General features: G+C 44.1%; 2 protein-coding genes and 1 pseudogene across 2 annotated transcripts; all 3 read right to left on the reverse strand.

Annotated features, from left to right (window-relative positions):
• Nucleotides 1-243: 243 nt before the first annotated feature.
• LOC109696988 (uncharacterized) lies at nucleotides 244-7982 on the reverse strand. Its single transcript, XM_074058520.1, has 4 exons — nucleotides 7707-7982; nucleotides 7432-7468; nucleotides 4836-4962; nucleotides 244-3492 (listed from the first exon to the last, which is right to left on the reverse strand). Exons 1-4 carry the CDS (start codon nucleotides 7742-7744, stop codon nucleotides 2240-2242), a joined length of 1455 nt encoding a protein of 484 aa, XP_073914621.1. The 5' UTR covers nucleotides 7745-7982; the 3' UTR covers nucleotides 244-2239.
• A 4569-nt stretch (nucleotides 7983-12551) lies between these two features.
• LOC109696989 (uncharacterized) lies at nucleotides 12552-20825 on the reverse strand. Its single transcript, XM_020180318.2, has 4 exons — nucleotides 20621-20825; nucleotides 20018-20116; nucleotides 17466-17592; nucleotides 12552-15271 (listed from the first exon to the last, which is right to left on the reverse strand). The coding sequence occupies exons 1-4, from the start codon at nucleotides 20651-20653 to the stop codon at nucleotides 13686-13688; spliced, it is 1845 nt and encodes a 614-aa protein (XP_020035907.2). The 5' UTR covers nucleotides 20654-20825; the 3' UTR covers nucleotides 12552-13685.
• Nucleotides 20826-23097: 2272 nt separating this feature from the next.
• Nucleotides 23098-25811, reverse strand: LOC109696990 (vomeronasal type-1 receptor 1-like; annotated as a pseudogene).
• Nucleotides 25812-25929: the final 118 nt, after the last annotated feature.

Here is a 25929-nt window from a genome sequence, read left to right on the forward strand (position 1 = left end):
AACTAGAGAAAAGGTTAGATCAAGAAGAATTAACCTAGAAGGTAACACACATGCACAGGAAGTTAATGTGAGTCAACTCCCTGTATAGCTATCCTTATCTCAACTAGCAAAAACCCTTGTTCCTTCCTATTATTGCTTATACTCTCTCTTCAACAAAATTAGAGATAAGGGCAGAAAAGTTTCTGCCGGGTATCGAGGGGGTGGGGGGGGAGAGGGAGGGAGCGGAGTGGGTGGTAAGGGAGGGGGTGGGGTCAGGGGGGGAGAAATGACCCAAGCATTGTATGCACATATGAATAATAAAATAAAGATTAAAAAAAAAAAAGAAATGTATGCCTATGTCCATTGTTGCTGTAGTTGTAACAGCCATGATAGCAAACAACCCAACAGCCCATGAATGGTGGCACATCCATAGAGTCAAATGCTACTCAGCAATAAAAAGGATGGACTACTCAAAAAAAACAGAAGGAAAAAAACTCAAAATAATTATGTAGTGTGGAAAAAAAATCCAGAAAAGTGTAACTATTTTAAAGATTTAATTCACAAACTATAGTCTTGTGAGTGAAATTATTGGACATTTGCAAGCCTGGGAAAGGCTGGAAAGATTATAAGGCATGAAGTCAGTCATAGATGTGTTCATGGTCATTATCATGATAGTTTTGTAAGTTTATGTAACACAACTCTTTAAATTATAAACCATAAATGCATATAGATTGCTACATCAGTTACACATAAGTAAGCTTTATAAAAGATGATTCAAAATATAAAAGTCTGAACTTCTACATTGTGGAAACCAGAAGGCCTGGCAGCACATGTGAATGTCATTATCTCTGTCTTCATGCATGGGGAAGGGCTGCTCTATATCAGTGCAAGAAGTACTGGTAAACAATGAAGGCAATTGCAATACGAGACTACGGGATCACAAAAGCTATCTCCCTGGACTCTATGATCTCTAGCCTCTTTTTCCTGCTCTACAGCAATGGATTTGGGATGAACCCAGAAAGTACATAAACCCTTTAGATTATTTTCTCTGACAATGACCTCAGCTATCAGACTGCTCACAGCAGTCACTGGAAGAGTTGAGGACACATTATTACAAGAGGCACATTCCATCTGGCTGTAAATTCCTCCATACCAATTATGGTTCACAGCTGACTCTGCTCATTTTACTAATGACACCAGCCTATGGAATGATAGTATTTCTAGTCTATAAACAGCTATTTGTAGAATTTTGTGATCAGTTTCTTCTCTACATGCTGGTATTAAAAGACATCCTCTGGGAATAATGAAGCAAAGTCTTCCTATTCCAGTAAGTACAGGAACTTTTCCTAACAGATACCCTCTCCTCTGAATGACTCCTAGTCTCACAGGCATCCAAGCCACAAATCAATACAATAAAATCCCTGCATTGTTTTGTAAGCTGTCTTGGTCAGCAATGCAAATCTGACCAAAACCAGTATAAGAAGTACTGTGTCATCTTACTGCCCCAGAATAGGCACAAAAAATTGAGACAACCACAAAAGCTGTCCATCCTTTCAAGCTTCCCTACATAGTAAACTAAACTCCTAAATTAAGGTACCTTTACCAATAAGGCATGTTACCAATGCACAGACCAGAGCAATGTGAGCAGGAAGTTACCTGTTGGTGAACAGGTCAGAAACATTTACCCAATTGTCAGGTGAGACTGATTAAACCAACTTTTCTATGAAGGAAGCAAGTCATACTTGGAGGCCTCCAGGAGACTACAGACTGGGTCCTCCTGGTACAAACTGGGTCATATGCACGCTTTCATCAGTCAGAAAAGGGAACAAATTCTTCCCACCCCCAAAGTCTCAGGCTGTTCAAGCCTTTCTCTAGGAAATTAAGCACAGACATTTGCCTTTCCTTAGCATGCTGGGATAATCAATGCACACTGAGCAAGGTGGTTGAGGAAGATGGCTTTACCAGAGAAACTGGAAAAGACGTAACTAGCAATGCCCCCAACCAGTTTATGTGCAGAGCAGCTCCTCTAAGGCTCACACACGTCTGAACTCATATAGAATCTCACACCCCAATGCATATCAGAAGTCTCAGGTTCAACTTCAGGCAGGTGGTTCCGACGCAAAAGCTCTTTAATGACATAATACTGGAAAAAGGTCCCTCTCTATAGGTCTCAGGTCTGTTAAGTGTGGGTGTTCAGGAGTTAAAAGATGTTAGGCCTTGGGTCAAAGGCTTCTCCACATTTGCTGTTTCCATGAAGCCTCTACATGCTGTGGCATTTTTGGTGGTGAATGAGGCTAGAGCATTGACTAAATGAATTCCCACATGTGTCACACTCATAAGGCCTTTCTCCTGTGTGAACTACCTGGTGTTGAATAAGCCCAGACTTTTGGCTAAAGGACTTTCCACACTGGGCACACTCATAGGGCCTTGCTCCAGTGTGAATTCTACGGTGTTGAATAAGGATGGAGCTTTGACTAAATGATTTGCCACATTCACCACATTTATAAGGCCTTTCTCCAGTGTGAACTCTCTGGTGTTTAATGAGGGTAGCTTTTTGGCTAAAGGATTTTCCACACTGGTCACATTCATAAGGCTTTGCTCCAGTGTGAATTCGCCGGTGTTGATTAAGAATGGCACTTTGACTAAAGGAATTCCCGCATTCACCACATTTATAAGGCCTTTCTCCAGTATGAACTCTCTGATGTTTAACAAGGGTGGCTTTCTGGCTAAAGGATTTCCCACACTGGCTACACTCATAAGGCCTTGCTCCAGTATGAATTTTCTGATGGTCAACAAGACTGGAATTTTGTCTAAATAATTTTCCACATTCGCTGCACTCATAGGGCCTTTCTCCAGTATGGATTCTCCGGTGATCATTCAGGTGGGAGGTTTGGCTAAAGAATTTTCCACATTCACTGCATTCCCAAGGCCTTTCTCCAGTGTGGACTCTCTGGTGCTGATCAAGTGAGTACTTGCCACGGAAGGCTTTCCCACATTTGCTGCACTCATAAAGCTTTTTTCCACTGGAGACTCGTGAGTGGTGAACAGGAGTGTGTTTGTGGATGGAAGATTTCTCACATTCTCCTGACTTGTGACTTTTATGACTATCAATGTCCTCCCTCCCCTCAGTGATTTTGTTAGGAAAGACCAGGGACTTAAGAAGGCTCAATATGTCTGGGAGGTCCTTCTGAACCTCCCAACTGGAGAAGGGCTTCATTGACATTTTAAACAGACATCGTTTCAAATATTTGGCCCTATCACCATCCCTATTCAAGGTTTTGTTTGCACTGTGATGTTTTTCATGCTGATGAAGATTTGTACATGTCCCAACCCTGTCTTTCTGCCTAGGCAGATCAGCCAGATGCAAAATGTCTTGCAGAATTGGGACACACTTTTCACAGAGGTGAGTTTTCTGTGCGGATGAACCTGCCTTGGGAGTCTCATCATGTGGTACTCCTACAGAAACTCTCTGCTCAGAAGGTAATTCTTCATCTTCTGTTCCATGCCCACAACCTGAAAGGAAAGAATTGCTGATGAAATGCATGTAAACTATGCTCAGAGGAGGAAACCCCATCACACACAATCCACAAAAATGATTCCATGTTATTTTTTATTTTTCCCAGTGGCTAAGGGAGCTGGGGGCAGGTTAAGAAAAGGGCTGCATGGCAATATGGTGTCTCGAAAGATCACAGAATTGGGAAGGCCTCACCAGATGAAAGAAACAGTTTGTGAATGGACTACAGGAAGAGACAGAGTCTCCAACTCCTTGCACTGCCAATAGCCTTAAGCTACTCCAACATTATCATAAAATTATTCTTGAATAGCCTCAAAATCCATAGAACTCAGCAGACAGCCTTCAGTAGTATGCTGTCTGCTGGTGACAAGTATATGCTGTGCAGAAAGGAGGGTTATGTCCAAGACAAGTATTCAGATTTATACAAAGATAGATGTATGCTTAACTAGATGGTATATGTGAGGCACTGTTGGAAAATATTGCAAAGGGAGCAGTACAGAGGAACAGGTAACACCTGGAGATCAGAAAGGTGGTGAAGCCAGATGCTGGAAATCACAGATGAAATACCACATAAGGGGAAGAAAATGTGGAAATGAGGTTTGGATGGTGGCATTTGCAACAAAAATGTTGAACACAGGACAGGCTCCGTTTTATTATTTGAAAATAGCCCAGATGTCATGCCTTTCTCTAGTTATCATTCACCAGGCCCAGGCCACCTTTGAAACCATGTTTATTCTAGGCAGGTGCTCTACCATTTCAGCCATTCCACCAGCCCTCCATGTTTATTCTATAAAGGAACCAGGTTTCTCGCCATACTCTGAATAACATCAGTATATGGAACCTATATGAAGCTAGGTCCAGTGGTCAGCACTGATACACAACACCTCAGCATAAGAGATCACAGGAAAGGAAGGAAACATTACTTTGTAAAAATCTAAAAAGGAGGGTTGATAAGAACAGCACGATATATGCCATGACAATGAATGCAATTATGCCACAAATGGCCACAAAAAAACTCAGCTAGCAGAAGGAGGGAAGGGGTAACTTGTGACATAAGGTGTATGAATTTGGACACAGCCAGGGAGGGTGAACAAGATGACATCATTAGGCTGATTGCAAGATACCCAACTCCCAGACCACATGGGCAACAGGTGTTAGTGCTGCTTAATGAATGCATAGCCAGGGGCAGTGCATATAGCTCTATGCTGCACCCCCCACAGAACTTATGCCAAAGATATGTAGATGTTAACACAGCCCAGGGGCTGACTATGGAAAGGGTAAATCAGTCTCTGGGGAAAACAAGGACAGAGCACATGACACTGGGTGGGTGTGAGAGCCTTACCTAGTGAACTTATATGTGCAAAGTTTTGTAGTGTAACACTGAGGTACAGGAGCCTTTGAGTCTTGTCAAGAAGTCTCCATTCTTCATGTGAGAAGCAAATGGCCACATCCTCAAACGTCACACAGCCCTGCCATAACGGGGACAGATCATTTCACAATCAATTTCCCAAGATCTCCCACCTACTCATCCATCCTCTGTTCCTCCTTCTTCCCCACATTCCTTCCTCAGAGGAATACCAGGCCCCAATGCCACTAATGCCCACCGATGCTCATCATGGCCCCAGTATCACCGCAGCAGCAGCAGATGGGCAGGAGGATATCCTCTAAACTAGGGACTTGGCATGCAGGGCTATATCCCTTCCTGTTAGACAATGCCTGATGGATGGTGACTCCAAGATACAACCAAATGTGAGTTCACCCTTCGCGCTCATGTCCTCAATGCTAGGGGCCTGGGTCCTTCATTTCACACTTCTTCAACATGTGACCATAACTCTTTGGATTACACTCAAATAGTCTCACTCCCATAGCCACCTCTAGACCCCTGCTCCATCTTAGTCATCTCCCAGTCCTTCCTACATGTTGCTTAGCACATGGCACTCAGAAAGAGGTTAGCAAATTCAAACAGGACACAGTAGTATCCCAGACTTGCAATGGTCCTCAATGTCCAGGAGCCTACTCTAAACGTTTTTCTGACTGTTTCTTGCTTCACCATCATCTACATAGGATTACCTGTGGATCTCAGACACTTACTGTTCTCTACTTCTGCTCATCTCTATATACCCTCACCACTATTTTTTTTCCCATAATGGGGTTTAAACTCAGGGCTCTGTGCTTGGTAGGCAGGTACTCTACAACTTGGCCACACCTCCATCCCTTCCTTTCACTTTTAAAATTTTTGTTTTTTGTGTGTGTGGTACTAGGGCTTGAACTCAGGGCCTTCACCTTCAGCCACTCCACCAGCCCTATTTTTGTGAAAGGATTTTCAAGATAGGGTCTTGAGAACTATTTGCCTGGGATGGCTCTGAACTATGATCTTTCTGATCTCTGCGTCCTGAGTAGCTAGGATTATAAGTATAAGCCACAGGCACCTGGTCTTTCCTTTCACTTTTAATCTTCATTCAAACTCAGTGGCCTCAGTGGTTCTCCATCCCATACCCAGTGACTCACAGATGAACACTTGTGCCCCTAAACTAATCTACCCATCTGACTGACATTCCATAGACACACACAGGATTACAGCAAATATTGGTGAGTCTATACCATGTTGAATAAGCACTTCTCCTGGTTTCTTAGTTTAGGAAACAAAATACCATACACTGGATGGCTTAATATCAACACAACTTTATTTCTCAGAGATCTGGAGGCTGTAAGTCTGAAGTCAGGGTGCCATCATGGTCAGTCCTGGTGAGGGCCCTCTTCCAGGCTGTAGACTGCCAACTTCCCCTGTATCCCCCACATGGTACAAAGAGCATCAACTAGTTCTCTGGCCTCTTTTTCTAAAGGGCATTCACTAATCCTATAAATAAGGGCTCCATTCTTATTATCTAATTACCTCTCAAAGGACCTACCTCTAAATACCATTATACTGGGATTAGGATTTGAACAAATGAACTTGGGGAAGCATGGGCAGGGGGAGTGGAGACAAAAACATTCAGTCCTGGCCTCAGTGTCATCTACTAAGTATTCCTATGTCTTTGCAACTCTTTTATGCCCCTCATGCCTTAGGATCCTTGACTACTTGTCAGATCATAGATAACAACAAAACTTACAATATTCTCAACAAAAATTAACCTTCTTACCAATTTTATATTTCAGTAAGGGAGTTTTCTTCCTTCCATACACTAAACTCAAAAAACTTATAGTAATGATTTACTACTACCTTTCCCTGTCTCAAAATCTGGAAATCCAGGCAGCCCTAACTAAAAAAAAATCCAGAAATGCTACTTCTTCCACCTTCATGACTGTCACATTGATCCAGTGACTATCAACATTCACCTGAACATTGTAGTATCTTCCTCCCTGGTCTTTCTATTGCCTCCTTCACACAAATATAGAGTTCTTTTTTGTTACAGTAACAGAGAGACAGGTAAGACCAGCATCTTTTTCCTTTTGTGTATGTGTGTGTGTGTGTGTGTGTGTCTGTGATACTGGGGCTCGAACTCAGGGCCTCACACTTGCTAGGCAGGCACTCTACCACTTGAGCTACTCCACCAATCTTCTCCTCTTTTATAAACCTCCCAGTGCTCTTACTACCTACAGAATAGACAGTTTCTGAGTCATTCCGTGTCTGAATCCTGTCCTGCTCTTTTCAGTTGAAACATAATAGAACCTCATCTCCAAGGATTTACACATTCTGGTTATTCCTGGTTACACACCTTTTACACTTTATTCCACTATCTGCCACAAATAGGAACTATTTGTGGGATTATTATCCAAATAATCCCCAACCTAGAATCAGGATACTAGACAGGTTAATTAAGGGTCTTAGGGTTTGTTAAGGGTACTCTGGTCCAAGGAATTCCTAAGGAAATCTAGGGGAAAAAAAATCCCCATTGTAGGGTCATGAGTTATGACAGCCTGAGACATGCTCCACTCACCTCTGTGAGGTCCATATGTGCTTCTGCAGTCAGAAATCTGTGGGAAGAGGAAGGTATCATGAAAGGCAGGTGACCATGAAAGGGCTCCACACTCAGGCCTTCCTGTGCCCCTATTCAGCCCCAAGCCGATGACCTGGGGAAAACTTCATTACATTTGAGCCTAGGTGTTCGAATCCTCAATGATCGCTCTTACCAGCTGTGGGGTCTTGAAAACAGGACTCAGTCTACAGTGCTATCATCCCTTCCACCTGAAAATCCTCACTCACACTACCTACCTCTTACGTGCACAACTCTCCACGGTTCCCAGTGGCATGGCGATAAAGCTAAACTCTTCACATTGTCACGGCTTGAGTCTCCAGGCTCTGTCGCCCCTCTTAGAATTTACATGCACTGGGGCCCCCTGGCTGTCACGCCATCCCCCGCCTCATCACACTATCTTTGAAATAGGGACCCCGCCCACGAGCGACGACTGCACTGGAGACAGAGACCTACAGCGTGGCGACATCAGCAGACCCGTCATTAGAGACTGAATCATTTGAGGAGATGAGGACGGATGAGGCCCTTACCGGAGCTGGATCCGTTAGCGCAGCCGCCGGCCACCGTACTCTGCGGAAGCAAGCGAAGAGCGACCCGGTCCGGGACCTGGACAAAGCGTTCGCCGCTACAGACCCTGATACCAGACGCTGTGCGATGGGCTCGACCCCTCCCGCGCGTCTTCCGACTCTCGTCACTAGGGACAAAGAGGCCCCATAGCTCTGTTAGCGTAGATGGACACATTAACTGCTAAAATGAGCGCCACCTGAGCGAGGCCGGAACTCCCGCCTCAACCCTTTGCTCCAAACGCGGAAATGACCCTGTTTATGAACGCTATTGGCTTGGTGTCTTTCCGCTGTTGACAGAGCATTCTGGGTAACGTAGTTCTCACAATTCCTTGATGGAGAATCAAACTCTATGGACCTGGACCACCCAGAACAAAGGGCAAGCGGCCAAGCGTGGAGCACTGGGAAATGGCGTCGCCACCTTTTACCCGCAGCTTCAGGTCACCCATTAGCCGCACATCCAAAACCCTCTCTTTCCATTTCTTTTCTGAATCTGGCTTTAGTCGTAGTCATAGACCGCTCCTGCGTTTTCCAAGCCAATAGCTAACTGGGTCCTCAAAGTTAGGACTGTGTCCAGCGGGAAGCGGGCTGGTCAGCGGCCAGGGCGGTAGCTCATGGAGGTCGGAAGTAGGCCTCGGTCAGCAGGGAGGACGGGAGCCCTGAGGGAGCCAAGGAGCTCTGGCCTCTGCAGCGCCAGCCCGGCCTGAGGCCCTGCCCCTGTGGGAATCACCTGCCCCACTTCCTGAGGTGACTGGACACCTGGCCTCTGGGGCCAACTCTGGAGACAGCCTTCAGGACTCTCCTGGGGAGGTGTGTCCTGAGACCCCCCACTTCCCTGCTCTGTGTTCGGAAATGCCAGATGCCTTCATTGTGTTCTAACATTGCTGCCTTATCCTTCATGGCCCTGACTTTCCCCTTCCTCACTGTCACCTAACAGGTGCCATCTCAGATCACACATGACTCCTCAAACTTTAAGCATGTATGTCCAGCAGGCAAAGAACTAGCATAATTCCCTGGATAACACAGGGAGCAGGGCTGACTTCTCTCAGAAAGCCAACTGTGTGTGGGTTGCCCAGAGGAGTCATTAAGGCCCCTGTTCTTGGGGCTCAGTCTGTTGAAAAGAGGGCCTGACACAGATAAGGAAGGTTGCAGTGGCCACTATGTAGTCATAAACTCCATTTAAGGCTAAACTTGCATATCGCCAGCAATCAACAACTATCAAAAGAGAAAGCTGTAAAGAACGTTGAAGATAGAGTTTAAGGGTCTAGTCATTTTCCTCAGGTTGACCCAGACTTGCTATGTAGCCCAGGCAGGTCTTGAACTCCAGATCTTGCTGCCTCAGCCTCCTGAGTGCTGGAATTTCAGGCATGTGCTACCATGCCCAGATTGCCATGTGGCATCTGTTAACCACAGCACCAAACTAACAGCCAGCATCATTTACCTCTCTTACAAGTTGACTTGCTTGGCATTCATTCACCTTTCATATGCAGAGTTCCATCTAAGGAAACATTTTCTCTAATCTTAGTTACCAGGCAACAGAAAACAAGTGACAGCTTGGGTGCTCCAGAGCCCACCAGAATCATTTAAACTAGCCAGATATCAGCCTGTTTACCCTGACCTGTCTTGCTTTTCATCTAGAACGCTGAATAAAGGCTAATCTCCCCCTCCACCTAAGGAAAAGACATGGTCATTTAAAGAACAGTGTAGCTAATGAAGATGATGTGATGGGGAAAAATGAATAACCAGACCAGTAGTCCTTTGGTAATAATATTACCTGGGCATAGTCAGAATGACTCAAGTCTTTTACCCATTTTTCAATTGGGTTGTCTTTTTCCTTTTGATTTGTTGGAGTTCAGTGTATATTCTGAAGTTGAGACCCTTTGATGGTTATGTGTGTTGCAAATATTGTTTTCACTTTGTAGTCTGCCTGAATTTTTTTTTCCATATTGGGGTTTGAACTCAGGGCCTCACGCTTTCTAGGCATGTGCTTTACCACTTTGACCACTACACTAGCCCTATTTTTAAAACTTCCTGCAATTTCCACTGATGAAACCAAACAATTAATGTCAGCAATTTTTGAGTTAATACATACATAATGTTCATGTTAGGTATCTTACAGGATTTATGATTCTTGGGACCCACCTGTCCTAATCTATATAAAAATTATACATTCCTAGCAAGAAACTTAAAATTATTAGTCCCTTGGGGTTGAGACTGTAGCTCAGTAGTACAGCAATTGCCTAGCATGGAAAAGGCTCTAGATTAATCCCCAGCAACACACACACACACACACACACACACTTTGTCACCTATTAATTGATGATGCTTGGAATAGTTGAATTTCTTGTGGAAATCAGAGACATGGTCATGACCAAATTTTCAAAAGTGTTTTGATTGCTTAGCAAGTAAAACAAAACTGGGAGAGTTGGGATCTCTGCAAAAGAAAACAAAGGTCTGAATGATGTTGGGAAACATGAAGGCAAAAACAGAGGTGGCCTGGAATATAAATAAGAATTTTCTAAACATATAACCATGGAAAGAATGAGTAAAAGGGATAAAAGGAGCTCATATTCCTCTGACCATATTGAAAACATGAATTGTCACCTCCTCTCACCCACATTTCATAAAAGAACGAAATTTGGCTGCCAATAATGGCAAAGGCAGTCTTACCAGAAAAGAGCACTTTCTAAAGTAAGTTGCCTTTATGAACTCTTTACTGCATTAGCTGCATTTTCCTAATTTTTGAGGACGGGTGTCATGAGCACTAAATCAGTGATCATGTGTAGGCCTGACCTTAGTCAGTCAGGAAACATTAGCATGGTCATTGTTACTAGTGGTTTCAAGTTAAATGGGCCCACTTTTTATGTGCCTTAAACTTATTTTAAAAGGAAAACTTGAATTGCTTTGGATAATGGAAAAATCTACTTGGCCACAAATGGAAATTTGTCCTCAAAGGACAATGATAAACTCAAAATTCTGCCATCGAATGCCAGTGAGCTTATTCCCCCTGCTAAGAGGCGAGTACCAGACTATTTCCTCTTTTGTGTCCTACTTTTCTTGTCTCTGTGACAAAATATCAGACAGAAACATTCAGAATTTATTTTGCTCTTGGTTTCAGGGTTTTCGATCTATCATGACTAGGAGGGTGTGGTGGAGCAGAGCTGTTCAACTCACAGAAGTCAGGAAGCAGAGCTAGTTAGTAGACTGGGGACCAGGTATAAGCTTCAAAGTCACGCCCTGAGTGATCCGCCTCCTAACATTTCCACAACCTACCCAAATAACACCCTTACCTGGGAACTCAGCATTCAACACATAAACCTGTGTTGAATTTCATGTTCATATTCAAATCAGAACAAATTTCATATTCAAATCACAACACTCATGGGAAAGGTAAACAAGCCAGACATCAGGGGTTAAGTACTGAAAACTGAGTGCAGAGTCAAGACTCCATCTTGACATCATTCATGGGATAAAGGAGGATAGTTTTTCTCAGGTTGTCCTCAAATACCTCTGGCATGCCTCTCTGCCCTCTAAAATCATCTCCTCCACCACTGAAAGACTAGATCCCAAGCCTTAGGAAACAAGGGTAGATCTTGTTGAAAACAGCAGCCTTTCCACCAAGATTTTGTTGAAGATACCCGTGGCCTGCATTACTCAGCCACTTCTCTGACAACAGCCTATCACCCAGGGATGCAGCTAATTGGGTTGCGGGCACATTTGGCTAGCCAGGGTGGAACAGTCAGTTTCTCTCCTCTGGATCCTGGAAGGACATTGAACTAAGGCTAGAATATGCTAGGCACTGCGGTGAGGAGGAAAGGCAGTGTTTGTTGCAAGACCAGGAAAAATTTGTAAGACCAGAACATGTTCGGAAAACAGCAGGCACTGTGGATAGAGAAAGCAGGTTCAAAACAGGAAGACTATTGTCACCCACATGAGACAGAGGGAAAACCTTCCTCAGCCAGACCAAGTGATCAGTCTGCATTCTCACCTTCCTCTGGGCCACTTCCTAGTTTATACTAGGTAAAGGTGATTGTCACTTTCTTGAAGGGCATCAATGTCTACCAAGTCAGAGGCAGGAAGTTGGCCTTGGGCTTTTGGAGATGTTTCTCTGTCACTGGGAAAGTTGCAGAGAGACCCAGGAGTTCCAAGGGCTAAATAATGTGCAGGACATAAGGGGGACGTGGACATTCCCTTGGGATGTAATGTTACTGTGGTTCAGAGAAAAGCCTCTGTGGTGGGGGAAGATGCCATTTCTGAGTCAAGGCTTCTACTACCCAGGCTCCCCAAGTCTCTTTCCCAACATTCCTACTGAACTCACATTAAACCCCCCCTACATGAACCTCTGGGTTGTGCCAAAGTGTGCTCTAGGCCCCATGAGCTGCTAGGTCCACTATCATGTCTGCAGGACAAGAGGGTTGTTCTCTCCCTGCCACACTATGCATACATTGTCACATTTAGTACACAGAGACCACATGACTGTGTGTGTCATGGAAATAAATGAAGACACAGCCACTCACTAGATTTGTGATACACTTTTACTAGAGTGACACTTGTTCATTTGTTTTGCTGCAGGCTCTTCCAGTTCTTGTTACACCTACCATTTCTGTTCATCATAGCTCATGCTTGGCTCCCACAAGCTTGAATTACACCATCTATGAAATCAGACAGCAGGGTATGTGTCTCCTGTGTAAAATCTAGGAAGAGTCTCCCATCAACAGTGCTGGGCATTCATTACATGGCAATCTTTGGGAACTAAACAAATTCATGCTATTCTTAGAAGCACTGGAGTTTAAAACTGACCCCTTTTCACAGTGACCTCTTGTTTCTCCAAAAATGAAGGTAGGAAGGCCACAAATTAGGGCCGGAAAGCCCTGCATGGTTTCCTAGGTCTTGGGCAGCAAAGCAAATTAGATCAAGGAATGAGAAATGAGAACTACTTTCTGCTACACTTTCCCTATGGAGACAGCTTGTTGATCCCTTCATCCAAACTTTGGAAGAGCCAAAATTTTTCCTCTCCTAACAAAATTAATAATAATAATGGAACCCCAAAGATTGCAAGTAGATTCAACAACAGAGCACTTATTAATGCATAAAGCAGAGTAGTATAAGGCTGGCAGTTACCCGTTGATGAACAGGCTAGAAAAATCAACTATATGTGTCAGGTGACATCAATAATTTCCAGGAAGTGAAGCCATTCCTGGAAGCCTCCAGCAGACTGAAGACCAGGTTCTCCTAGTAAATGTGTGTCATATGAATAGTTTAATCTGTCAGAAAAGGGAACAAATTCTCCCTAAAGTTTCAGGCTGATCAAGACTTCCTCTAGGGAATTAAACACAGATACCTGCCTTTCCTTAGCATGCTGGGATGACCAATGCACCCTGAGCAAGGTGATAGGGAAAATGGTTCTATTAGAGAAGCTAGCAGAGATATAACTGGCAAGGGTCCCAGTCAGTTCAGAATGTGCACAGCTTCTTTTCTAAGGCCTGACCTCATGGGGACTCTCACCCCCTGGATGCTTGAGAAGCCTGAAGTTTAACTTCATGCAGGTGGTTCTCTCACAGAGGCTCTCTAATATTGAAAAAAGAAACAACAACAACAAAAAAGAGCACATCCACTGCAGGCCCAAGTTCTTCATCAAGTGTGGTCTATCAGGAGCTAAACAATGTTAGATTTTGGGCTGAAGGTTTTTCCACATTTGTTTCTTTCATGAGTCCTGTCCATGCTATGAGATTTTCGGTGGAGAATGAGGCCAGAATGCTGTGTAAAAGATTTCCCACATTTACCACACTCATAAGGCCTTTCTCCAGTGTGAACTACCTGGTGCTGAATGAGGCCAGACTTTTGGATAAAGGACTTCCCACACTGGCCACACTCATAAGGCCTTAATCCAGTGTGAATTTTCTGGTGTTCCACAAGTGTATAGCTTTGTCTAAAGAACTTCCCACATTCACTGCACTTGAAAGGCTTTTCTCCAGTGTGAGTTCTCTGGTGTCGAACAAGTTTGGATTTGAACATAAAAGCTTTCCCACACTCCCCACACTCATAAGGCCTTTCTGCAGTGTGAACTTTGTGATGTTTATTCAAGGTAGTTCTTTGACTAAAGGACTTCCCACACTGGTCACACTCAAAAGGCCTAGCTCCACTGTGAATTAACTGGTGTTGAATGAGGCCATATTTTAGACTAAAGGACTTCCCACACTGGTCACACTCATAAGGCCTTGCTCCAGTGTGAATTATTCGGTGTTCAAGCAGACTATGGCTTTGTGTAAAGAATTTCCCACATTCACTACATTCATAAGGCTTTTCTCCCGTATGTGTTCTCTGGTGCCGAACAAGAGTAGATTTGGACCCAAAGGCTTTTCCACATTCATCACACTCATAAGGTCTTTCCCCAGTGTGAATTCTGCAATGTTCAATAAGGTTGGAACTTTGGCTAAAGGATTTTCCACATTCCCCACACTCATAAGGCCTTTCTCCAGTGTGAACTCTGTAATGTTTAATGAGTGTGGCTCTTTGGCTAAATGATTTCCTGCACTGGCCACACTCATAAGGCCTTTCTCCAGTGTGGATTCTGAGGTGGTCATTCAGGTGGGAAGTTTGGCTAAAAGATTTCCCACATTCATTACACTCGTAAGGCCTTTCTCCATTGTAGACTTTCTGGAGCTGAGCATGTGAGTACTTGCAGCAGTAGGCTTCTTCACATTTGGTAGATTCATAAAGCCTTTTTCTAGCATAGACTCCTGAGTGGTGAATATGAGTGTGTTTGAGGCTGCAAGCTCTTTTGCATTCACCCCACTTGTAATGGTTTATTTCAGTATGAAAGGTTTCCCCACACTCAGCGATTGTGTTTGGCTTCTCACCATTGGGAATGGCCTGGGGATGGAGAAATTGCAATGTGGATGCAAGGTCTTTTCCAAACTCCCCACAGGTGAAGGCCTTCCCTGACACATGGGATCTGCAGCTCTTCACAAAGGAGGCTGTGTCTAGGTCCCCTTTCAAGGTTTTCTCTGAGTTTTGACAATTCTGGTTCTGGTGATGGTTTGCACATGTGCCAATCAAGTATGGTTTCTGCCCAGTTTGATCAGCCAGGTGCAAAATGTCTTTCAAGACTGGGACACACATTTCACAGGGATGAGTCTCCTGGGTTGAAGGACTTGCCATTGGCATCCTGACCCATGATAATCCTTCTACAGAAACAGGATCAGAAGGTGTCTCTTTGTTCTCCATTCCATGCCAGCAAACTGAAAGCAGAGAAATTCTGATGAAATCTACAGTGACTAAAGTGGGAGTATAATAATTGTGCTTTTAAAATGTTGTGTGTATAAAAAAAATTTTGTATCTTTGTTTTATTTTTGTGTGGTGCTGGGGATCAAACCCAACACTCCACACATGCTAGGGAAGAACTCTACCACTGAGCTATATAAACCCTGTTTTTTTACGTACCTTAAAAATCTTTGCTGAAAGCTAGGTATAATAGCACATACCTGTAGTCCCAGCTATTTGGAAGGCTGAGGCAGGAGGATTGTTTAAGCCTAGGAGATCAGGGCTGGTCTAGATAACATAGCAAGACTTCAACTCTTTAAAAAAAATACTTCTGGAGGGCCAGTCATGGTAGCTCATACCTATGATCCTAGCTACTTGGAAGGTAAAGATTGGGAGGATCATGGTTTGATGCCAGCCCAGGCAAAAAGTTAGTGTGATACTCCCCACCCCCATCTCAACAAACAAGCCAGGTATACTGGTGCCCACCCAGAATCCCAGCAACTGGAGAGGCACAGATAGGAGGATTGTGGTCTGAGGCCAGTCTGGGGAAAAAGCACAAGACTATGTGAAAAATAACTGAAGTAAAACTGGATGGGAGCATGGCACATGCTTGCCTAGCCAAGGCTGTGAGTTTAAACTCCAATACTGCCATGAAAAGGAAAATAAATACTGCTGGCTGGTCCAAAACAATGCAATCCTATTTATTTTTAGTGTGCACTAATTGTACAAAGGTGTTTCATTACGATGTTTCCAAGATCAAAGGGTTTAGCTGGGAACGTGACATTCAAATTAACCAATCCAGAATCCATACTGCAAAGCATATTTTCCATGTTTTGGACACTTCAGGATGTAATATTCCTCTGCCTTAGTCATCCCAAGGTAAGGCAGCAGAAAACTAAGGCCAGTCAGTCATTTGTCCAAAAATTTGTTGCAATTATTCAAACTACCCAATCCTAAACTGTTTACCATGTCCTGCCTTTTGTTTAGAAACTCCAACAAAGGATATGTTTTCACACTTTTCCCTTCTCTCTTGCTTCTACCTCCTGACTACCAGGCACTTCTTGTGGCCTGGGGTGATGTGGTATTCATATTTTCTTGGTATTATAAGTAATAAATTCTTCTATATGTGACATTAAGCTCTTTGTTACCTCCACAAGTTAAAATCCTGGGAGTGTATTTTAAAACCACAAAGGGGAAGCCTCATAATTCATATATCAAGGAACGAATGCCTGATGTATTAAGCTCAGAATGAGGGAACAAGAAGCAGGTAAGGAAGAGGCTGATGAGCAGTACTGGCCCTCTAACGATCACAAAATGGGGAGTCCTCACCAGAAAAGGGACACAAGGATGAGGTATACCATCTGGAAGAGAGGCAATGTACTACTCTACAACAGCCTTCAGTGAGACTTTGTTATCTGATGAAAGACACATGCATGGTGTGCTAAAGTCTGTCAGTGTCCAGAACCAGGACAATCTACTTGGAACTTAGTAGAGATTCTGATTATGTTCAAGGAAGATTTAATGACATATGCATGCACACCTCACAATGCACGCATGTGGGTCAGTACTGGAAAACACCAGAGGGGGCAATACAGAGAAATGGGTGACACCTATCATGGTCTCTACTAGGTGCCACAGATCAAGGCCAGGTATGCTGAGACCACACTGCCTGTTCACCCTACGAGTCAACCAGGGCTCTCCTCAAACCCCTAGCTGTACCACTACATGTACCTTCATGAAGCAAGTCCTAAGGGAAAGACAGATGAGCTTTCAGCAGTCCATGTTACATGTAAATGCTGAACATGAGAATGCCTGCCTATAATTCCTGATACCAGCAGTCACAGGTATCACCTACAAAGAGCGCAGAACTTGGGACACAAAATTTGATGCATCTGCATACAGCAACCCAAAAAGAGGGAGTGAACAAGTAAAGTAAGGCCTGTTAGGCTGACTCAAGGCACCTGACTCCCAGACCCTTCTGGCACTCTTTGGGACAGCAAATATCAGGGCTCATCAGGGCAATACACACAGCTCATCCCTACACATGTGCCAACACAGTGGGGAAGTTAGCAGAACCTGTGATATGGCTTTCAAAAGGACAGAGCTACCTCTAGGGGGAAAGCGGATAAACAGAGACAAGCTCAAGACATGAGATATGTCTGATAACCTTACCTAGTGAGGCTACAAGTGCAAAGTTCTCCAGCATGACACTGAGGTACAGCAGCCTCTGAGCCTCATCAAGCAGCCCCCACTCTTCCTCAGAGAAGTAAATGGCCACATCTTCAAAGGTCACACAGTCCTGCCAGGATTAGGACAGATCTTTTCATGATCAGCTTCACTCCTAAAATCCCATGTTCATCCCCACAATCATTCTTCCCCTGCTTGACTCTTTCCTAATCCCCACCTCAGAGGAGATACTTGGTGGCACTGATACCCACTCTTGTAATGGTCTCATTGATCATTGTCTCCCACAGCACCAACAGGCATATGAGCTGGGAGATGCTATCTAAACTCTGGGGCTGGCATGCAGGGTCTACTAGTCAGGCAATTTTCCTGGGATTTCCAAATTGTGCCTCCCAGACACAAACACATAGGAACTCATCATTATTCTGACATCCTCAATGCCATGGCCATGGATCCTTTGGCTCACATTCCTTCCATGTAGAGTTTGGTCTGCACCACATTTCTCACACAGCCTCACTGCCAACTCCAGTCCCCAACCCCAGCCTGTCACATACCATAGGCATCCCTCTGCTCTCCCCAGGTTATTAACAACATAACCAGAAAGGATCTGGTCCTAATAGTCCCCACATACAGAGACAGTTCCCATCCTGCTTTGAAGGTCTCAATATTTGTCCATTTTTCATTAGCATAAAAGGCATTTTATAAAAGTAAGATACTTTATAAAGAAAATAGGCTTATTTGGGCTCATGGTTCTGGAGGTACAAGGTCTAGAGGCCTCATGTGGCAACCCAAGATATCAATGTCAAGAGTCAAGATGCATGCATATGCATACCATATATGTATATATATATGTGTGGTTTACTTTTTTTTTTTTTTTGTGGTACTGGGGGTAGAATTCAGGGCAGGCAGGCATTCTGTCACTTGAGCCACTCTGCCAACTCATCTCTTTCTTAGAAAGCAAGCAGGATTCAATCACAGGGCCCCCATCTCAATGACTTAATTCAATCTAATTACTTCCCCCAAACCTCATCTCTAAACATCATAGTCAGATTACATTTCCATTCTATTAGCATCTGACACTGGGAATTGTATTTCAACACATGAAGCCTGGGGGACATGCAAGTCACATCCAAACCACAGCAGCAGCTCTGCCTGTCTTGTTTCAGCCTTAGTTACCCAGAAAACCTGCAGACAGATTTCAGACAAACATGGTTCTCTTCCACTTCACTACACTTGATAAACCCTCTCCAGTCTCTGTCTTCCTCTTCTCCTGGCTCTCACTCAATGCCCTGCTACAGCAGTCCTCTACCTTAGAAATAGTGACTCTCCTAGATGAATACCTGTGCCCCTAAACTTATGTACCTGACAAACTCCCCAAATATACAAAGGGTTACTACAAAATCCTGATGGATTTAAACTGCTGAAGAGACATTAATCCTTGCTTCACTGCCTCAATTACTCCTAGGACTTCACATTGATCTTACATATAGTCATCTCCTAGAGCACTGGCAACTTGCCAGGTTTCATGCTCCCAGTGTCCACTTCTCTCTCAGGCCTGTCTTCTTGATTCCCACAATGACCACCCAGGTACTAAAATGTAAGTCCCAGCAGTGACCCCACCTTCCCTTCCCCAGACTATAAATAGCATTAGCAGCATGAGCAGGTTCCACCTCTTGAATTGTTACCCAAGTTACAGCCCAGAGTGAATACTGATCACTACTTTTGGATACCTCTATCCTGAATCCAGATTCACTCTCCACAGTTCTAGTCTTGTGTAATTAACTATTTGATGTCCAATCTAATTGTTCCCTGAAACATCTCAGAGTCCAAAGATGGTCCAAAAAAAAATTTCTGGTATTCTTCATAACAGCTGACCCTACAACCAACTTCTCCCTTCAACCAAGTATGGAAGTGGGGCTTCCACACTTCTACCTGCTAAACCCAAGTGCCTTGCTTTCATAAACCTCATCTCCTAATTTTCTCTTTCACTCTCAATAACTGCAATTTGTTAAAAAAAAAGTCTATAATCCAAGAACTACTACCTCAATGGCCATCTGGACTCAGCACTCACCTGAATTACTGCAGTAGCCTTTTCCTCACTTTTCCTATCTCACAACTTATCTGTTCTCCATGTTGTAGCCACAGGGAGCCTAATAAAACCTGGGTCAGAACACTTCTTTCCTCTTCCCCAAAACTCCCATTGCTTACCTCACTTCAGAAGAGACCCCCATTATAGGACCAACTCCCACACTATCTTTTAGTTCCTATAAGAAACAAAGGAGTCATAAATGAACTCAGCCTCATCTTCAAGCATTTGTTTTTCAGGTAGCTAAGCCTAGGATAACCTTCCACACTTTTCTGCACTGATTTCCAACAACAGGAACCACTACATATAGTCCCAGCTTGGATGTGTGACTCCTGGGTTTGGTGGGTTAGGCCTAAGGACTGGAAAGCCTTGAGAAGAGTCCAAGAACATAATAATCCCAGAGACAAAGAGTAAGGTTATCACCAGTGAGGCCCTGGAACACATTTCTACTCACCTGTGTTAAGTCTATAAGTGCTTCTGTAGTCATGGGTACCCTAGAACACACTCTGCTCATCTGTGATAAGTCCGTAAGCACTTCTGTAGTAATGGGAACCTATGGGAAGAGGAAGGCGGTGAGAGGCAAGTGATCACGGTAGGGCTCCATAGGCTTAGGGCACTTGTTCCTCTGCCTTTTAATCCTCAGTGCTGGCTCTTAACTACTGTGAGAACTTGCACAAAGTCTCAACCTTTCCTGGGTCTCGATGTTATTCCCTTTTAAGCTGTTCTCACTCTTAACGGCTTATACAAAAGTTTGAAAAGCCTAACTCAAAGCATGTGCCTCTTCTGTGCACAGCACTCTGGCTACCAGCATCCTGAAAACAGAGACAAAATACCTCACCTTGCCATTCCTGGCGTGAATGCTCCCGGCTCAGACATCCCATGATACACAAACTCCCACACCTCATCTTACCGGCTGTCAGAAAGGGAAACTCCAGTCCTGTGCTCCGCACCGTTCTGGGCACGGATTTCTACTGCAGTGACGTGAGCAGGCTCCTCTAGGGGTTCTAGGACTTCAGGGAGGTAAGGGCGAGGGCGGCCCACAGCACTTAGCACTTACCTGAATCAAGTCCCTCAGCGTGGCCGCCGCCATCAGATTGTGCAGGTGCAGCGGAGACCGGCACGGCCTCCACTGCCGCCTTTCAGACAGGTGAGCAACGGGGACAGCACCTAATCTGGAGTAAGACCCAGCGTTCCCAACTCTGACAGACCGAAAACCTGTAAATAGCAAAAAAGATGACTGTTCCGGGAGCGGCGCCGGAAGTCCCGCCCCATCAGAGGCAGAAACGCCCGTCGCTGAGCATTCATTGGCTTAGCAATTTTGTCCTTGCCGCTCTGCACTCTGGGTAGCACAGTTTTCACAGCTCTTTGACCCCACGCTCTGGTTGACTTTCCCGAACAACTGCGCAGCCCTCCGGCGTGTGGCGCTGGAAAAAGGCGTCCCGGCCTTGAAAGGGTGGGGGAGGGACTTTGCTCTTCTTAAACGGGTCGCAGGCAGGCGGGCGTCGGCGGAGTCTCTTCTCCAGGTGAATGCCCAGGTGCCTCGTCAAGCTAGGATGCTCCTAACAGAGTTGTCTGCGCCTCTGGGGTCTCCTGGGGGAGGTCCTGAGAGACACCGGATTCCACCCCCCCACCCCCCACTAGGGGCTCCTCCTGCCTGGAAACCCCCAGAGCCCGATGGTGGTGAGAGTCGGGATTTCTACACAGAGAACCGCAGGGCTCAGTCCAGGGAGTGTCCTGGAGGTGCGGAGACCCTGCTTTGTGACGGCTGGGTTCCCCTGGAGACCAGGTAGATTAGGGACCATAGGCATGGGAACCAGAAGCCAGGAATTCAGAAATAAAGGTAGAACTGGAGCATAACCTAATTCAGAGCACGCATGCATTTTTCTTTTAGTCTTCAATTCGCTTATTGAGTTGCAAAATAAAATAGAAGAGGAAACCCCTGATCTTGCCCTCCTGATCAGTGTGTCCTGAGAGCGAGGCAAGCAAAAGAAAAATGCTTACCTTGAGGAAGACACCCTGTCTTAAAAGAACATCTAGTGGAAAATCATCATTTGTTCGAAGGGATGGTTTGGGAGAACAAAGGTCTATGTCACAATGACCCAAATAGTAATAAATTCATCAGACTTAACATCTCTGAGCTGATTGATAACGTTAAACACTGTTATTACCAAAATGATTCAAATGTATCAGTCCCCCCCAAACAAACAAAACACCACCTCTAACAACAACAACAACAACAAAACTCCAGTGATCTAAAGGAATGTTTAAACCAAAACCCTACCCCATTTTAAAATACAAATATCCCTGGTGGTGGAACCACTTCTGGCGTTCCTCTCAATGCCCACACTTTGCCTGTGGGGTGCATTGTGCTTTGCTTTCTGAATGAAACTTATCTGGCCTTATGTCTGGGTCTGAAATTCCTTCCCCACTGGAGACAGGAATCTGTGGGACTCAAAACTTGAGGCCTCCTCCCTTTGGGGGACCTCTGAAGAAACCCACCAACCCTTTGTAGCACTCCAGCGTCTCTTTAAGTCTGTCCTGCTATCTCTGGACACTGCTTGCTGCCTTCCTTTTTTCCCTAGGGGGCCTCATCAAAATGGCTCCCCTGACTTGAACCACATGGTTCTTGGAGCAGGGATGCTGAAGGAAGAGAGCCTCTTGTGGACCAGCTCCTGTGGATAGCAAGGAAGGCTAACAGAGCAGTCCACTACTGAGGGAAGCTCCACCTATGACCTGGATGTCTGGCATGGTTCCTAGTGTGTCTTCCAAGAGTCTGAAAGCAGCCTAAAGCATGATGAATTCCTTCTAAGGAACTGGCCCACAGATATCATGAGACAAACTTGAAAAACACTTGGAGAAAATTCACAGGGAGAAAAACCCTCTGAGACAAAAGGGTGGAGATAGCCTGAGTGGAGGCCACTGGGGATCATTCAGCTTTGGATTCCTCTTGACTCTTTCATCAGGTTACAGAGCTGCCCCTCCAGGGAAGGAGCATGTCTCTTATGTCACCCTGTTACTGCTAAGGTGAGCCTTCTGGGGTCTCCACTGAGCCCAGGCTGCTCAGGTGTTTCCCCTCCAGTCAGGATGCTAATACCATCATCTCACCTTGTAAAGCCCAGACAACCTCTGGCCAGTTCTCAGCCTGCAGTCCTTCTCTGCTGAACCTAGGAAATCATACTCTGCTCAGGCATGCTCAGTTTTCCACCAAACACACTAGTTACCCCATGCAAATTCTAAGACTTCTCTGTGCATTTCCCAATTTGTCAGGCTAACACTTGAATTCCTGTTGCCTTTTTAGGCCCGAGCTCTAAGTACTTGGAAATCCACAAAGAGCAGCATGACACCTCAAACCTGTCTCAAGAGAGGAAGAAAATATTTCAGCAGGAGGAGCTCTCTTCCTAGAACCTACTTGAGTGAGGTAAATTACTTCATAAGCCAAATAAGGAGAGAAGAAAATCTTAAAATGGTAGGCTTAAGTGATATTTACTTTATTTCAAATAGGATGTGTCCCCTTCCTGATGGAGATTTATTTTGCTAAGTGCATTTGCTTGCTGGAAGAAATCTGGATGTTCCTAACATCATCTGGGGAATGGAAGAGATGCAGTGGAAGAAGGGACTAACCATGTGAACTGCACATTTGATTAGGATGACCAGCAGAAAAGGAGCAGGGCACTTGACCAGCAGGAAAGGAGCAGGGAAAGGGAATTTGGGAAACAGCAGGAGCATATTAGATAAAATGTCAGCATCGTCATTGGGGTGGTCATATTAAAAACACAGTGATATTGTACTACTCCACATCTCTCAGGGTGATTACTAAAACATAAACTGTTGGGAACCAAAAGCCACAGTCTGACAAAGTCACTGTGGCTTAGCAGCATTCCAACAAGGTCGGAATCTGCAGGTGCACCTTATCTCTATCACAGTGGGAAGGAATGCTAAACGGTTTCCCTTGACTGAAAAGAAGTTTATACTTAGTCAAGGACATTGGCAGTAAAAATGCAGGGTGGCAAAAACAGAAAGGTTGTAACTAGGTCAGAGTGTTTTTGATGTTTAAGTCTCTTTCTCTTTTGTATAACCCTTGCTGAGAAAAATAAAATTTTGCCAATTGGTCACCAGCCTTCTGGTCATATATCTTGTCATTCCCTTTCTGAGTGAGTGAGTCCTTTTGTGTGTCGCATCTGTTCATTCCTTTCCTGAGTCCTTTCGGGTCAAGGACCTCTGTGGTCCCAGCAATAAACACAAAGTAATAACAAGACTGGAGGGAAATTGAAACTCTCATATGCTGGTGGTGGGAATGTAGAATGGTGCTGTTATTGTGGAAAACAGTTTAGCAAGTTCCACAAAAAGTTAAATTTAGAAATTGCCATCTAACAACACAGTTCCACTCCTTGGTACCTGCTCTAAAGAACTGACATTGACTCGAACAAATACTTGTACACTGATTCATATAGCAGCACTGCTCACAGTATCCAAAGGTGGGAATAACCTTAAGTGCCCACCAACAAATAAATGCATTTTTGAAAAGCAATACATTCAGACAATGGGATAGTATTCCATCACAAAAGGAATAAAGTTCTGTTCTCTGTCACAAAATGATGAACTTTGAAAAGTATGCCAAGAGATATATGCCAGATACAAAATGACAAATATTGTATGATTCCATTTTTATGATATATCTAGAATGCAAACTCAGAGACAGAAAGTGGATTAGAAGTTACCAGGATCTGGAGGGGAAAGGAGTTACTGCTGAATATATGCACAATTTCTGTTTAGGTTTATAGAAAGTTTTAGAAGCAGATAGTGGTGGTAGATACACAGTATTGCAAATTTACTTAACACTACTGAATTGTAAACTTGAAAAGAATTAAAATAACAAATGTTACATTACATATAATTTTCTGCTGTACACCAAAACCCCAAAGTGATAGATTTTCCCCATATCCCCAAACTCAAAATTATTCCCCTATTACACTATTTCAAAATTTCACGAACTTTTCCATTAAAATTTGAGTAGTTGTTGTATTGTATAATCACACATAAACTTGTTAGATTTTTCATATGATTTATGATTTCTAGGACCTAACTCTCCTGTTCTATTTGGATTTTGTTTTGTTTTAGACAAGGCATCACACTGTAGCCCAGGTTAGCCTTGAACTCACGATCCTCCTGCCTCAGATTCCTGGATACTGGGATTACAGGCATACACCAGCATACCAGGCCAACTGTCCCATTCTACATAGAATGACATATTCCTGTAAATATTGTGAAAAATATTAGTACCCTAAATATTAACACATAATAGGAATTATTGAAATATATGCAGAGAAGAGTCATATGATCATCATCAAACTAGGAAAAGGCAGCTTCCTTAGGTGGCAGGCAAAAAAAAAAAACCTCAGAGAAATGAGTATCACTATAAATGAACACAAATGGCAGAATACTGGGAAACATGAGGACAAAATTATAGAGGTGTTCACCAGCTAGTGGCCTGGGATTACAAACAGAGTAATCCAAACATGCAAAATAGTGGAGAATGAGTAAAAGGGAAAAAAAGGAGCTCACCAGGATCAGGATGGTGCCTATAGCTCTGGCCTCATGGTCAGGTCTGGGGGAGAGGAAGTGGCTGCGAATATGTTGGACTTGCTGCTTGTATCTGTGCAGGAAAAAGAACATGGAGCCACTGGCACAGGCCATGAAGCCCAAAGTCAATGATGAAGAATAAGAATACAAGTAGAAACTTTATATATCTGTCTGGATTGAAGGAGGGACAGAATCCATAACTTATTTTCACACTTAAATTTCTCCTGTTCATCAGACCAATCATTTACCAACAGATGCATAGCCCAGCAGAGGAAACTTTAGGAGCCAATGCATTTGGGGGATCTCATTCTCAGCTCCAACCACTTAGAGAAATTGGGGGAAAGTTTTATGGCCTGGAAGCCACTGAAGAGACAGGTATTGCTGGAGGAAACCCCTCTGGCCACTCTATAAAAAGAAAAGAAGTTTACATTCAGTGTCATTCAGGAAATAGTTCAATCCAAAAGTTGCCATTGTCTGAGGGATTCCTGTAGACAAGAGAACAAAGGAATTAGCTGAGACCAATTGGTTAAGAATTAGGTCTATGAGTCTGACCTTTTGTCCAGTGAACAAAGTGAAGTTATAAAGAAAAGGAGGGAGATATTTCCAAGCATTCCCACTCCCATCTGAGCAAGGAAAATAATCCCTATTTCCAATGTGGCCAGAGCCATCACAACAATATATTTGGGGCAGTGATTTTTCTTAGAGCCGAGGGAATGTCTTCTTGACAAACAAGAAGAGATGATACCATTACCATGCCCACTAACCTCCAGTGCAAAAACCTAACAC

Source organism: Castor canadensis, chromosome 16, assembly GCF_047511655.1.
Source record: "Castor canadensis chromosome 16, mCasCan1.hap1v2, whole genome shotgun sequence".
NCBI classification, from domain to species: Eukaryota; Metazoa; Chordata; class Mammalia; order Rodentia; family Castoridae; genus Castor; species Castor canadensis.

What these genes read in the sequence shown, in the direction of transcription:
- LOC109696989 (XM_020180318.2), bottom strand. Translation starts at nt 20,653, where the DNA reads ATGGCGGCGGCCACGCTGAGGGACTTGATTCAG. An exon ending in CGCTGAGGGACTTGATTCAG is followed by an intron (nt 20,117 to 20,620) that starts GTAAGTGCTAAG and finishes CTCTTCCCATAG; the next exon opens with GTTCCCATTACTACAGAAGT. An exon ending in CACTTATAGACTTAACACAG is followed by an intron (nt 17,593 to 20,017) that starts GTGAGTAGAAAT and finishes TAATCCTGGCAG; the next exon opens with GACTGTGTGACCTTTGAAGA.
- LOC109696988 (XM_074058520.1), bottom strand. Translation starts at nt 7,744, where the DNA reads ATGCCACTGGGAACCGTGGAGAGTTGTGCACGTAAGAG. An exon ending in CACATATGGACCTCACAGAG is followed by an intron (nt 4,963 to 7,431) that starts GTGAGTGGAGCA and finishes CCGTTATGGCAG; the next exon opens with GGCTGTGTGACGTTTGAGGA. An exon ending in TGCACATATAAGTTCACTAG is followed by an intron (nt 3,493 to 4,835) that starts GTAAGGCTCTCA and finishes CTTTCCTTTCAG; the next exon opens with GTTGTGGGCATGGAACAGAA.